Source organism: Nothoprocta perdicaria, unplaced genomic scaffold (assembly GCF_003342845.1).
Source record: "Nothoprocta perdicaria isolate Ctin4 unplaced genomic scaffold, notPer1 scaffold_0, whole genome shotgun sequence".
Taxonomy (NCBI): Eukaryota; Metazoa; Chordata; class Aves; order Tinamiformes; family Tinamidae; genus Nothoprocta; species Nothoprocta perdicaria.
Window position 1 is genome coordinate 17,814,533 of NW_020454092.1, and position 12,868 is coordinate 17,827,400.

The following is a 12,868-nucleotide window of genomic DNA, read 5'->3' on the forward strand; positions in this document are numbered from 1 at the left end:
ACTTGTTCAGCAAGAGTCAAATTTAACTTTTTGGTTAAAAGAAAAGCACTTCATTTAATAGTTTATTCCATTTAACACTTTTCAAAGGCTGCACTTGTGCCTAGTGAAGCTAACTAGCTACTAGAAGAAACACCTAATTTTGTATAACATGACAAAACTGAGCCAAATAGTACCTCCAGACCAAAAAAGTGCCATGAAGGATATTCTAAGGCAAGTCCTAAGTCACTCCCTCGTATGTCCACATTCAGCACTCCTATCTTTGTTTCTATCTGGTTATTATAAAATCCCATTTTTTCCTCCAGCAGCCARGCACCCCTTAGCACACACCACAACGAAATTCTAATAATGGTCTAAGTATCCTTTCCTTAGGGCTTGTTTTTTTCTTGTTCTTAGGCCTCAAGAGAACAGAGCAAATATATATTCAGCACCTTCACTTCTTCGCAAACACCTCTACTGCTCATTTTGAAGCAGCACAACTTATTTCAGTGGAAAGCAAGAACCCAGAACCAAACACCTAACAAATTCTTGAGGGCAAATTGTTGCTTCTACAGATCTTAGCAAAGCATTTACTGTTTAAACCCAGCGTGAGATCCTGAAGTCCTCTCAGGGTTCAGGAGCCTACCAGGGAATTAGCAATTCTCCTACAGAAAAGGAAASAAATGTACAAAAGAGCAGCTCACTGCAGCCAGCAGTCAGCTCTACTGCAGTGCAGTTTTACCCAACATCTGCTCTACAAACCTAATTATCCCTGATTGCACCTTTGCAGAAGCCATCTGAAATGTTAGCACCTGAGATACCGACATTACTTAAGCCCCTTTCAAATGGATTGAGCTTTTTTAAAAGCTGTGCAGAAACTTTCCTGTGAACTGATGCAGATTCTGCAGCAGTCACCAAAACCCGATTCCAGCTTGATCCTAAATTAGGAGTCACATTCCCGCAGCTCCCCCGTACTGGGTGTTTATTCTCACGGCTCTTCTGACTCACTTCTGATGATATGAAGCTACAGTCTGCTGCCTTGCAGCCATTTTTTTCTGGGGTTTCTTAGCCTCCTTTGGAGGCTTAAGCCTAAAAACTTCAGTTGGTCTTAACCAGTGGAAATACCCAAGTCATGAGATTTAGTTAAAACCACCATTTCCACTGGGAAACGTTAAATTAAGCACACCTTGGAGCTACAACAGCATCGGTCTAATTGACGGTAGGCCTTTAATTTTGCCAATTCCTTCCTGGGAACAAATTATAGGAACTAAAATTTGAAAGAACAAAACAGAAGTTCTTAAGGGGCTTATTTATACAAATGTGCCAGAGAAATGTATATAAATGAGGCTGAGCTGTGTGGCAGGAGCAGAGCCGACAGCTTAAATCGTTCAGGAAACGGTATGCCCAAATCTCCAGTGAAGACGTCTTTCTCTTTGTCTCTCAGCATCTCTATTTCATCTCGTTGCTCTTGAATTTTCACTAACAGTCAAGTGGCGAGCTGCCAAGTCCCTCACAGTTGGCTCCAAGCATGGTCACCTACAAGCTAATTGAGGCCACAAAACTTCCCCCCAGGACGCCAGCTGGGCTGCATTCAGCGCTCTCGCTGCATTCAGGAGTCCGCCCCTCTACACTTGAAAGCTGCTTCGTGCGACCAAATGCCAACTTGCTGATTTTGTTTGCAAGCACATATTGAAGCTGAGCGGCAATACCCAGCTCCTGCTCTGCTCTTTTGGACAGCACTCATTTACAAAGCTGCACAAAAAGCACTTTCCCGTCCCACAAATTGGTAAACTGGGGGCAAGAGGGCTGAAGGGTCTCGTCAAGGCAAATATAGAAAGGCACCAACGTAAAATAAAAGGTGTTTTATATAAAGTCCTTGCCCCTGTCTCAGTAAATAGCCTGATTTCCAGAAGAGCTATGCATTCAGCATCTCTTTATGGCTGTAATGAGATCTCCAGGTTTAATTTAAAAATGCAGCCATTTACTGAATAACCTATATATTACTTTTGGGGGCTGCCACCCCACAAGCAGTCAAATGGGCCAGCCCTGTGTTGCTGTTTTCCGACTGCTATTTATTGCAGTAGAAAACACCTTAGTGGCACCCGGTGACAGCGCTTGAGCGCCGGGCAGCAGCACTCGCCTGGTGCGAAGCCGGGTGAGCAGGACGCAGCCACAACAGCCAGGCCCAGGGCAGCCGGCTCTGCTGCGGGGCGGGAACGCAGAGCCCCTGCAGGGCGCAGGTGCAGTCGGATGGAGAACCCGGCAACCTGGAAGTATTTCAGGGAAATGCTATGAACAATATATCCACCTGAGGAATGCAAACTGAAAAAACAGGATGTAAGATAGAGCTCTGAAGGAATCAAATTAAAGTGATGACAGTGACTCACCAAATACGTGCTCAGCAGCAATAAGCTCGCTTGGAACTCGCCGAGGTTCCACTGTGCCGTGCAACAGCCGGCCGCTTAGCAGGAGAAACAGCCGCTCCAATATTTTTTTTTTTTGTGGGTTCAATATATTGCACAAAATCCAAAATATAAACTCCAAGTCCACAAAGAAGAGCTAGCACGAGCGCTTTCCAAGGCACAGTGAGGACAGGGGGTAATGCTCTCTGGAGGGACAAGGGCCTTTGGATGGGGAACCGCGGAGCAAGCCGTGCTGGGAGCAGCACCCGCCCCAGAAATGCTGCTCGCTTCCCTTGGGCCCTATCTGTGCTGGGAGATAAAGCCGGGAAGCGCGGGCCGAGCCTGAAGAGCCCAGAGCTGCCGACAGCGTCGCGGGCTGGGGGGGGCGGGGTATGAACTCCGCAGGCTCCAAGCCAGAGCAGCAGGCGGGATCTTGCCGCCAGCCGCGGGCTCCCAATACAGCTCCAACACGTTGTCAGTTGTTGAGTTTTCCTGCTCTTTCAGTATCCCTACCCACAGCACCTATACTATGGAGAACTTTGGGTCTCTCTGCTCCCAAATCCAGCAGATGGGAAGGTTAAGCACATGCTCTTGCTGCATGAATAACACGCAATCTGTTAGAGGGAGTGCAACCCCTTGCCTGGAGCTTAAAATAAAAACTATCCAGCAGCAGGTGACAGAGGTCAATTTTACAATCTTCAAATTAAAAGCAGGATCATTTTCCAACTACTGATACAGCAAGTTACAGCATGCCTGTGATCCTTGCTTCAGCAGGGCACTGGGGAATGTATGCCAAGAAAGCACTGGATGCAGTCCCAGTGACCAGTCAGGAAAAGCGGGATGGTTTCTATCTCCACAGCTGTGAAAGCACCCAATGGCCCTTCCCACGCCAGGGTGGCACAGGAGGAAGCTCCGGAGAGCTCCCGCTGTCCCCCTGTCCGGCTCGCCCGCAGCAAGGCCTTGCACAACGCGCTCCAGGGGCGGCACAGCTGGCAACGCACTTGGGTTTGTGAGTCAGGAGGGGCCCAAGAGTTAATCATCACTTGGAATGAATCCACGGACAGCCTGGGAATCACATCCCCCCCATTAGGRCAAAGTAGTTGGGAACTGAGAAGACTTCTTGACCTGGTTTTGTTCCTGCACACTGTTTTTGTCTGCTTCAACCCGTGCCATCCTCGGAAGCACAGCAGGGACCAGCATGACCTTTCCTAGGCCCAGGACGGAGCTCCAGCCACAGACATCTGGAGGCTGACAGGAAAGAGGGCAACACTGTAGTGAAAACTGCTGCAGAAACACGGGTTTTAAAGAAACTGAGGCTGAACACATTGACTTTGAAGTTCTGAAGCTTTCTCATCGCCACTGGCGCCTATTTAAGGCTGCAGAGGCCACCAGACCCCTTGAAACTGCAGAGAAAGGTGTGATATGTCCTGTGCCGGGAAGCCACGCGGCAGGGACAGGGCTAGTGATCAACCCGACACAGCAGACGAGCGCCTGGCCAGAGGTGTCGCGCCAGGCCCGGCTGGGCCACCCCGGGACACAGTCGCTTGCTAGGAGGAGGGTTGTGTCCCAACTGAGGGAAGGGCCGTGTCCATAAACTGAAGCAGCAGGAAAATGGGAAAAAGAACACAGCTGATTAGGGCAAAATGCACCCCAAGCACCTTCCCCACATCCCAGGACATTCATCCTCATTCCTAGTTTGATTTCTGGCACTTCAGACTGAAAGGGGACCTCACATCTTCTGGTTCATTCTCAGCATGAGTATAATTCTTGCTCATGCACATGGCAACCAGGCACAGATCTTCTGTCCTTCCCACCTATCAAAGCTGATTTATCCAACGTCAGACAGCAAAACCTGCAAGATTGTCCTAAGTTAAATTGCAGTAAAAATCTCTGCTATTAAAAAAAAAACAAAACAAACAAACAAACAAAAAAAAAACCCACACACCACCAGAGTAATGGATAGGCCCAACTGATATCCATATAAAAATAACATTTACGCAAGCCACTTTTCCACATTAAAGGTCAAGCTGATGCACTGAACAGCCTCATCTGCAAGAAATGTGCCCCGGATGAGCTTGAGCAGATATGACATGTGCTTCGGGTGTGATATAGTCACTGTAACAGCTGTAATTTTGAAGAGCAGCTTTGGGGAGCATTAGCATCTTACCCTGGGTCTCACCAGGCTGCTGCTTTCCCCTCGAGAGGCCCAAACCCCTAAAGGCTTCAGCAGATGAAAGCAGCCCGGGGACAGCGCTATTCAGAAATGACGTGGCAGGAGCTGCCCTGCACCAGCCATGCAGGCGCTTCTAACGCCCCGTTCAAGCTCGCACTCCTCCGCAGGAAGGACAGAAAACTGGTGGGAAGGAAAGGACGCAAATTAGGTCCTGTGCTTGGCTGTTCTTCCCCCACTGTGACTTCCACTGCCAGAGAAGCATCTTCTTTACACTCTAAAATTAACCCAGGATATAATAAATGCCTGTGCAACACAGCTCAGCAAAGCAAACACTCAGTGACAGAGCGCGCTGTGATGCCCGTGCCATCTCAGGAGGCCCTTCCCGAGCTGTCCAGCTCACCCAGAGCCATGAGGAGAACAGGCCCTTGAGAAGACAGGGCAGTTTCCAGCTTCCTGCACGGTGCTGAACACAGAGGTGCCCATTAAGCCCAAACCAGGCATGGGCTGCAGTCCCACAGCACTGTGTTCGCCTTGGCCTTGTCTTGAGAGCCCACCTGGGTCATTGCTGAAGCAATAGGAACGTGGAGGAGCCAGTGACATCCAGGGAACTGGGAAGAGCCTCTCGAGCACCCAGAGTCTCTTATGCACAGCCCTGGAAACACAGCTCCCAACTATCTCAATGAGACGCTGAACCAGTAGTCATGGCCTTTCTTTACACTGGCTGCACTTAGCTACTCTTTAGGGTAGGGTAGAATGTATAAAAATAAAGCCCATTATGGAGAGCAGTTCAACCCCATCAGCCTGTATTCAGGCATAACTGCTCTCATCTGCGGCCTCTGAGCTGGGAGAAGGGGTGATCTCCTTGACGCACTTCTTGCATCTGACCCAACACCAAACTATAATTTGGAAGCGATCTGAACTTTGCAAACTGCGCATGACCATGGCCAAGGCTAAACCCTTGAACAGTGATTTAATCCAAGGAACACGATTATCTCTGTAAAACAATGGCATAATGGACCAGAAAATGCGAAATGGGGAACATTCTTGATGAGTCACTGACGTTCACAATGAGTTGCTGAATCACTCCACAGCCTTGGGCAAAGAGCAACTTCTCTAAGCCTCTGTTTCCATATCCACAAGCTAATATTTAGTCCACTTGTATGGTGAAGACTTAACAGAAAGCTCAGCAGCTAAGTAGCCATTAGATGACAAATAAGTAATCAGAGCAACACAACTAACTCCCATGAATAGAACCACTCAGTTACAGAAGGAGGAGGCAAATTTCTTACCTTCTGCAACAGACATTTGTCATTAAAGAAACCCTCCTCTTGCTTATTAGCATTATCATGGATGCAAATTTGATTCCGGATGAGCAAATTACAGGACAGCTGCAATTTTACATCTGAAATGGCCACCTTCTATCATCTGTTCCTTCCGCAAGCACTTTCACTATTCTTTCCAACTTTTCTGCCCTCAACTGCTTTCTGGATCAAAGGACAAGTGCAGGGAATACAGCAAGCTTTAGAGATGTCTGGTAGCTAATTCACAGCTGCGCAGAGACTACGTTTCAGTTTGCATGAGCTTAGTTATGTTTTAAGTAGCTCACAGCGTTATTGCAACTTTTAAAGTCTAATTGGTGGGTTATTTCCTGCATTTCAGACTGCACTTATCCAGACTCAAAAATCTGCATTAATTAAATCACGGGGCCTTTTACCCCCTTTCGGCTATTTAAGTACTAATAATTTTAACAGGAAAGACAGAGTTAGAAAAATGACACTAGGCATTTCCAATGCTTCCTGAAATACATGCCCCAGGGCTAGTCCCAGCTGTTTGTGCTGGAAGTGCCAGGACTAGCATCCGTGTTTCCATCGAGGACAGGCCAACACAGGAGGAGACAAGCGGCAACACAAACCTGCGTCCCCAGCACTCACACTGAGCTCACTGACTTGTTCTCCTGGATGAAGTGGAAGAAAATTGAGATCTTTATGCATTTTAGAAGGCATGTAATGACGCAGAGGGGCTGAGCTCAGCATTAACGTGTTCTGGGAACATCTAGGCGATTCCTAGGGCAGGTAAATGGAAAAGTTGTGGGAGGCAGAGGCAGGAACACGAACTGACAGCACAAGGACCCAGAGAATTTCACATCAAGTCAGGCCCCTCACAAACGTACCTCAAACACCCCATCACAGCCTCCGAGACACACCAGAGATGTGGTGAATTCAGCCCTCACGTGAATCAAAAAAGACTGTGCCATTAAAAAAAGCTGGCAGAAACAAAAGCTGGCTGCCTGCTCTACTAGCAACAGACAAAATAATTAACTTTCAAGCCTTTACGGAGTTTAATGTCCCTTTAGGTGGACAATGAGTTCCAGAAAATTCATTAGTTTTTTGCACTGGCAATCCCTTAGTCTGGGTGTCCCCAACACAGAGTAAATCCCACTCCCAAACACATTGCATTTGCTTCCCCCAGTCTCAGAATTGCAGTTTGCTCATTTTAATCTCTTGCTAAACATTTTCTGATGAAGGCTAAGCTACCCAAAGTATCTTCCACAATCAATAAGAAATCTCAAACATGAACTAATCCTTACTCTGCTACTCTGCACAGAACAGAAGCAGTCAACATTGACTTTTGGTTTACCATTTTATACGTTAAAATGCTCAGGATAAAGCTTGCCTACCTTGGGTCAAAGCGTAGAATTTTTTTTAAGTCTCCCGAAATGAGAGCTTGAAGCTCTGAGCTGAGCAAACCAAGTCACTGTCTGTTCTGACTGCACTTTCATCATTTCTATCTTGAACTCAATTGTGATTTCCAATTTTCACATTCTCCTTGACCTCAGGACAATTATTTCGCATTACAGCTTCTCCTTACAGCTGTTTCCACAGCTACTCACGTGCCATCTCGCCATAGCACAGTAGCCCAGAATAATCAACTTCTCTTCACTTGATAGCCACAAACCTCCCTGCTGCCACCCCATGCACAAAGGCTCCTGCTTCTCTGTTCTCAGTGCTCCTGTTCCAGCGCAATCCCAATATCTTTCCCACACCATGAGAAAGGGCAATTGAAAAACACAGCTTCCTGGAAAGCAGTTTGCACCTAGAGTCAATAAGATTCCTTGAGAGGGTGTGTCGGAAACACGGGAAGGGGAAGAGCACGTTGCACACGTGCATGCAGTGCTGGGCTTTCTCCATAAAGAATATTTGCATGCAGCAGAGGGAAGGCAACCCACATCTAGAAAGGCACGCCGGTGCAGTTTCCCAGCACAGACATCAAGAACGTGGCGAAGAAACCAAGATAAGTGATTAACAGCATCACTGCCGAGCATAGAAATCAATAAAGTCATTGTGTCCCTACCTTGGCAGGGCATACAGCACAAGCCAGGGCAGTTAAGCCAGTTATCTAGCACCTACATAAGCAAGAGCATATGGCCATGCATGCATCAAGGAAACCTAAGGCTCTTTGCACAGCCATGAATGTGCATCAATGCCACGAGGGGCAACGGGCAGCCTTCCCCCAGCACAGCAAACACCGACTCACTGCTGAATGCAAAGGGAAATGGGACCAAGAGAGGGCAGAGGACAGAGAAGCCGTGCACATTTGGCAGCCCTCATCCCGCCACACTCCAAACCCTGACGGCACAGGCACGAGCACCGCCACGATCCTTCGCAGAGCAGCCACTCGGGCCATCTTTCGCTCTTCACAGGATCTGTTCTCATAATAGGCTTTTGAGCTATTTTTATTCCTAAATTTCAACTCTAGTGAAATTTGTACTGAAAAGCAAGGAGAATATCACACTGCCTCATGGGCTTTCATGCAGGCAGCAGGCACAAATCAGCTCTGCACACTCTTCCTGCACAAACACAGCAGGAGAACAGGAATCTTCCCTCTCCTGGGGAGCAAGAGGACCTGACTGAGCCACATGGCCACATTACTCTGAACAGCCCAAGGCAGGGCAAGAGCTGAGCTGGCTGATAGACCAGGGAGAGTTTACCCCAAATCTGAGACACGTGTGAATGCCCCTGCCCTCTGAACAGTATTTACTAGAAAGCAATAACACAGAAAGCATCTCAAAACAATGAAGGAAAAAGCAGCCTTAAGAGAGAAATATTCATTTAGCCTTTGGCTGTCTCCTGCAGGCAGGTATTACACAGTTGAAGTTGCTTCACAGCTTGCATGGGTATATTTTAGGTAACTGGTTTAAGCCATAGCTGACTTTTTGCAATTAGACTATTTGCCATATGGGAATTTATTAACCATGAAGCTTTTAAACAGTTTCTTCTACCCACTCTTGGGTGTGGGTAAAGATAGCACAAATCCTACTTTTAATTGAAAAATAAGTACAAATATAATCTGCAAATATCCTCTGGAATGGAGTATCATTCCAGATTCAGTCTTGACTTTCTGTTCCCTTAGAAGATAAAGCACAATTTGCTTGTAGAGGGAAGTACTAAAATGCATTTAAAAATCATGTTCAAAACTGTCCTGGAGCAATTCATCCTGTGGTTCAGGTAGAGCACAGATCATGACAGCGCAAACTGTGGATTGCTGCTGAGTTTGTCTGCCAGGCCTGGGCACACTGGATCGAGCTCAAAAAACTAATCTCACGTAAACCAGAGTCCACAAACTTGTACAGATTTAAACTCTGTAGCAGGTTTCCAAGGTTTCTAATTCCACAGCTGAAGACTTCATTTTCCAAGCAGTCCCAAACCATAACTCACTGCTTTTCTCTTGGGGGGGGGGGGGGCACTCCTAGTAGACACAGGAAGATTTCAAGGAATTTCTCTGTTCCCTTTTTCTTTTCCGTTTTTTTTTTTCTTGCCATAAGAAACAACTGCTGTCTGAAAAGCTACACAAAAAAATAAGCATCTTCACATTTAAGTAAACGGTGTCCAGCTTTATATATTTACATTATATGCACAAATTAGAATCCCTTTCTTTCTTGCTAACACTTCACAAGCCCCATGTCAGTGGATACTTCACACTCTTGCTTGCTTTTCTAGTAGACACCTTTATTACAGCTCTTTGCTACCAGGATTTGTTTCTGTCTGGTTCTGGTAAAGCAGTATCTAAGTCGGCATTTACAGGCAGGGCACTTTTACATTCTTTATTTTCTTGTTCCTCTCTAAAGTCTCAGCACTATGTGCTATAAGGTGAGAGCCATTTGTGGGTTTTTTTTTTCTTCATTTTTGTTCTGTTTTTGACTATTTTAAATCATCAATGCTACTAGAGGGACTCACTTTGATTGTGATAACAGTTAAATACCACAAAATGCAGAAATGATCTTCTTGCTCCAGCAAGGAAGACCAGAAGAGGCTCCTTAMAACATTCCAGCTTTAAAGATACTGCCTGGAACATGCTAAAATTGAAAGATAATTTAAATTGAACTCGATGCACATATACACAGCATAGTCTGCACTTGTAGTAGTTATGTGACAAAACCAACCAACATACAATAATACAAGAAAGCTGAGACCCAGATCTCTAACTCGCATACAGAGAATCTCTTTTGCCTGCTCTCACAAGTGAGCTGTGGAGCCAGAGATGTTTTATCTTCTTCACTAGGTACTCCAGGTAAACTTCAATAATTATGTTAACAGTTTTGAAATATCTTTTTTTCCTAAGAATTAAATCAAATTGGATTATTTTCATTTATTTCCCACATGTAGAACTTCAAAAATCAACTGCCACATACCGAGAAAGAGTTCAGGCTCCTGATTTAGAGGAGTGAGCTAGGACAGACTTGAGTAACCAGCTCTGTTACTGGTTAAGAGCTACTGAGATGATTACTTCTCACATTTCTCYTCCTAAGTTTACCATATTTATTCTCACATCAATCCTACGGCAGGCTAACTGGGAGCACCATCAGAAAGGGAGGGATTTAGTGTGTAGGAAGCCAATTCCCAGGGGACAATAAAGGGTGATTTTTGAGATGTGCCCCCTCTAATCTAACAGGTGTTTAAAGAAGCCAATGTTGTACCCGCAAGGCTCTGGARGCGCAGGAGAGCCAACAAGGGCGGCCTTTGTGCGAGGAAGCGTCTCGGAGGAAGCACACAAAGTGCTGCCAGTTTGTCAACTCCCTGCTTCTTCCACAAACAAAATAAAAATTGTTATCTCCTTCCAGWACTGTTTAAGATACTCTCCGTTACAGACACTTGCAGTGTTTATAGACTGCCCGCCACAAGGCTCAGCTTGTTTTGTAAATGGATACTCAGCGTGCACCAAGACCCTCCTGTCTCTACAGGCAGCACAATATGCAAGAAGCAATGAGTTACTGCAAATATGTTATAAACACTGGACAGGCCCATCCACAAGCAATACAGGGGCAGCGCTCACTCCACAGGCGACCTGTGTTTTTGTTGCCCTTTCTGTCAAATACTGACCCACTTGGTCCTTCCCGTTAGGCCAGGAGCCCAGGCTAAAGACCTAGAGATCAAAGTAGAGCRTGGGATGCTGAATCTCCTCCTTGAAAGGCTGTTCCGGATACGAACCCACACCCTCTGGGAGAGGCTTTTCCAAAGCCACCTGCAGCTCACACAGCTCACACAACAATACAAAAGTATTGTTGCGCAAGGTGCACAACAATACTTTTAACGAGAGGCTTCACAAGCCTCAGCTGAGGCTGCTCGCAGMCGGCCCACACCCACACAGGGCAGGGGCTCTTTGGAGACTTGGGCACTTTCAAGGACCCTCTCCCCACTGTGGCTACGTGCCAGTCCAAGTGAGCTCTCRGCCTGCCCTGGCCTCACTGCTGCTTTAGCAATCTAACAAATTTTAAATGCAAGTTGCCTCTAACTACTGGTAGTAATTCTTGTATAATCTGTAGCTGTASACAAAGAAAGCAATGCTTCACATAACTGTATGCACACGTAAGGTATATCAAGTCTGCTGATGACAAAAGCACCAGAAGTGAGTCTTATGTCTGATATTACAACACCAAGACGCCTCTCACCAACAGAAGCTGGGGTACTCCTGCTCCCCGTGGCACTGAAGCGCACCGGGCTAACATCACTCCCCAAGGGTGTTCACAGCGTGGTCATACACTGGAAAACGGGTAACCAGTGACGCWCCAGTTGTTCCCTGGGCATGTGGATGCTTTGCACAGCAAGTTGCACCCTGTGACTCCGTCAGTCCCTGATGCCCCAAGGAGCTGGCGAGAGGAGCACGCTGCTTCAGTGCGACCTGGACCTAGGGACACCTCTCCCTAACTGCCACGACAGCCGTTTCCGAGGGCGCGGGCTGCTCCGCGCGGGGCCAACGCGCCGGCACCTGCGGCCGGAGCCGCCTGTGGCGGCGGTCCCGGCGCGCACGTCACCGCTGGGCTGCTCGGCGGCAGCCAATGGGCGGCGCGGCGGCGAGAGGCGCCACTCGCTTCATTCATTCATAAAAAGAGGCGCAGCGCGGCGGGGCCCGGCGCGCGGCCCCCCGGCACTCACGGCAATCCGCCTCGTCGCTGTTGTCCGAGCAGTCRTCGTCCTCGTCGCACTTCCAGATGGCGGGGATGCAGCGCTTGTTCCCGCACTGGAACTGGTCCTCCTCGCACTCCTTCACGGCGCCTGCGGGACACGGGAGGGTGAAGGGGGCAGGCATCAGACAAGCATCCCCCCCCCAAGCCCCCGGGGCTCCGCGCGACAGCAGCAGCCACCGCCGCGGCTCGTGGCGGCGGGAAACGGGCCGGGGGGAAAGGAGGGCGCTTACACCAGAAACGCGAAAGGACAAAGAGAAACGCGCAGCGCCCCGATGCCGAGACCCCCCGCACAAGGCGCCGGGACGCGGGGATGAGGCCGAGCCCCGGCGCGGGGGCCGAGGCGCGCGAAGTTGCGCGGGGGCGGGAGGGCGGCGCAAATCCCCCCGGGCGGCCGCGGCGCAGCGCGCGGGCACAAATCCCCTCGGCGGGGATTAGTGGCGGCGGCGGCTCCTGTCACCGCGGCCTCCCGCCGCGCACACCCTGCGCCGCGGCTCGGCGCGGGCTGCGTGCCCGCGGAGGATGGAGGAGGAGGAGAAGGAGGGCGGGAGGACCCACCTTTGCCGAGGTGCAGCTTGAGCAGCAGCAGCTGCACGAGCAGCAGCCGGGCGAGCGCGGGCCGCCACATGGTGCTGGCTGCGTGCGCGGCCGTGTGCGGGGTGCGCGCAGCCGGCGCGCCGCTCGCCCTGCCGCCTGCGCGCCCGCCCCGCCCCGTCACCGCCGCCGTGACGCGCCCCGCGGGGCGGGCCCCGCGCGCCGCCGCCCCAACGGCCGCCCCCGTAGCGGCCGCGCTCGCAACGGCCGCGCTAACGGTCGCTCCCGTAACGGCCGCCGCCGTAACGGTCGCGCTCGCGACGC

General features: G+C 49.2%; 1 protein-coding gene across 1 annotated transcript in view; it reads right to left on the bottom strand.

Moving 5' to 3' along the window:
* The window catches only part of LRP8 (LDL receptor related protein 8), a 125,479-nt gene extending 112,841 nt beyond the window's left edge, over positions 1-12,638 (bottom strand). The window contains exons 1-2 of the mRNA XM_026054043.1: positions 12,569-12,638; positions 11,982-12,101 (exon numbers count right to left, since the gene is read on the bottom strand). Coding sequence (XP_025909828.1) covers positions 11,982-12,101; positions 12,569-12,638 — 190 coding nt within the window. The remainder of the gene's footprint in view (positions 1-11,981; positions 12,102-12,568) is intronic.
* Between the last annotated feature and the right edge of the window lie 230 nt (positions 12,639-12,868).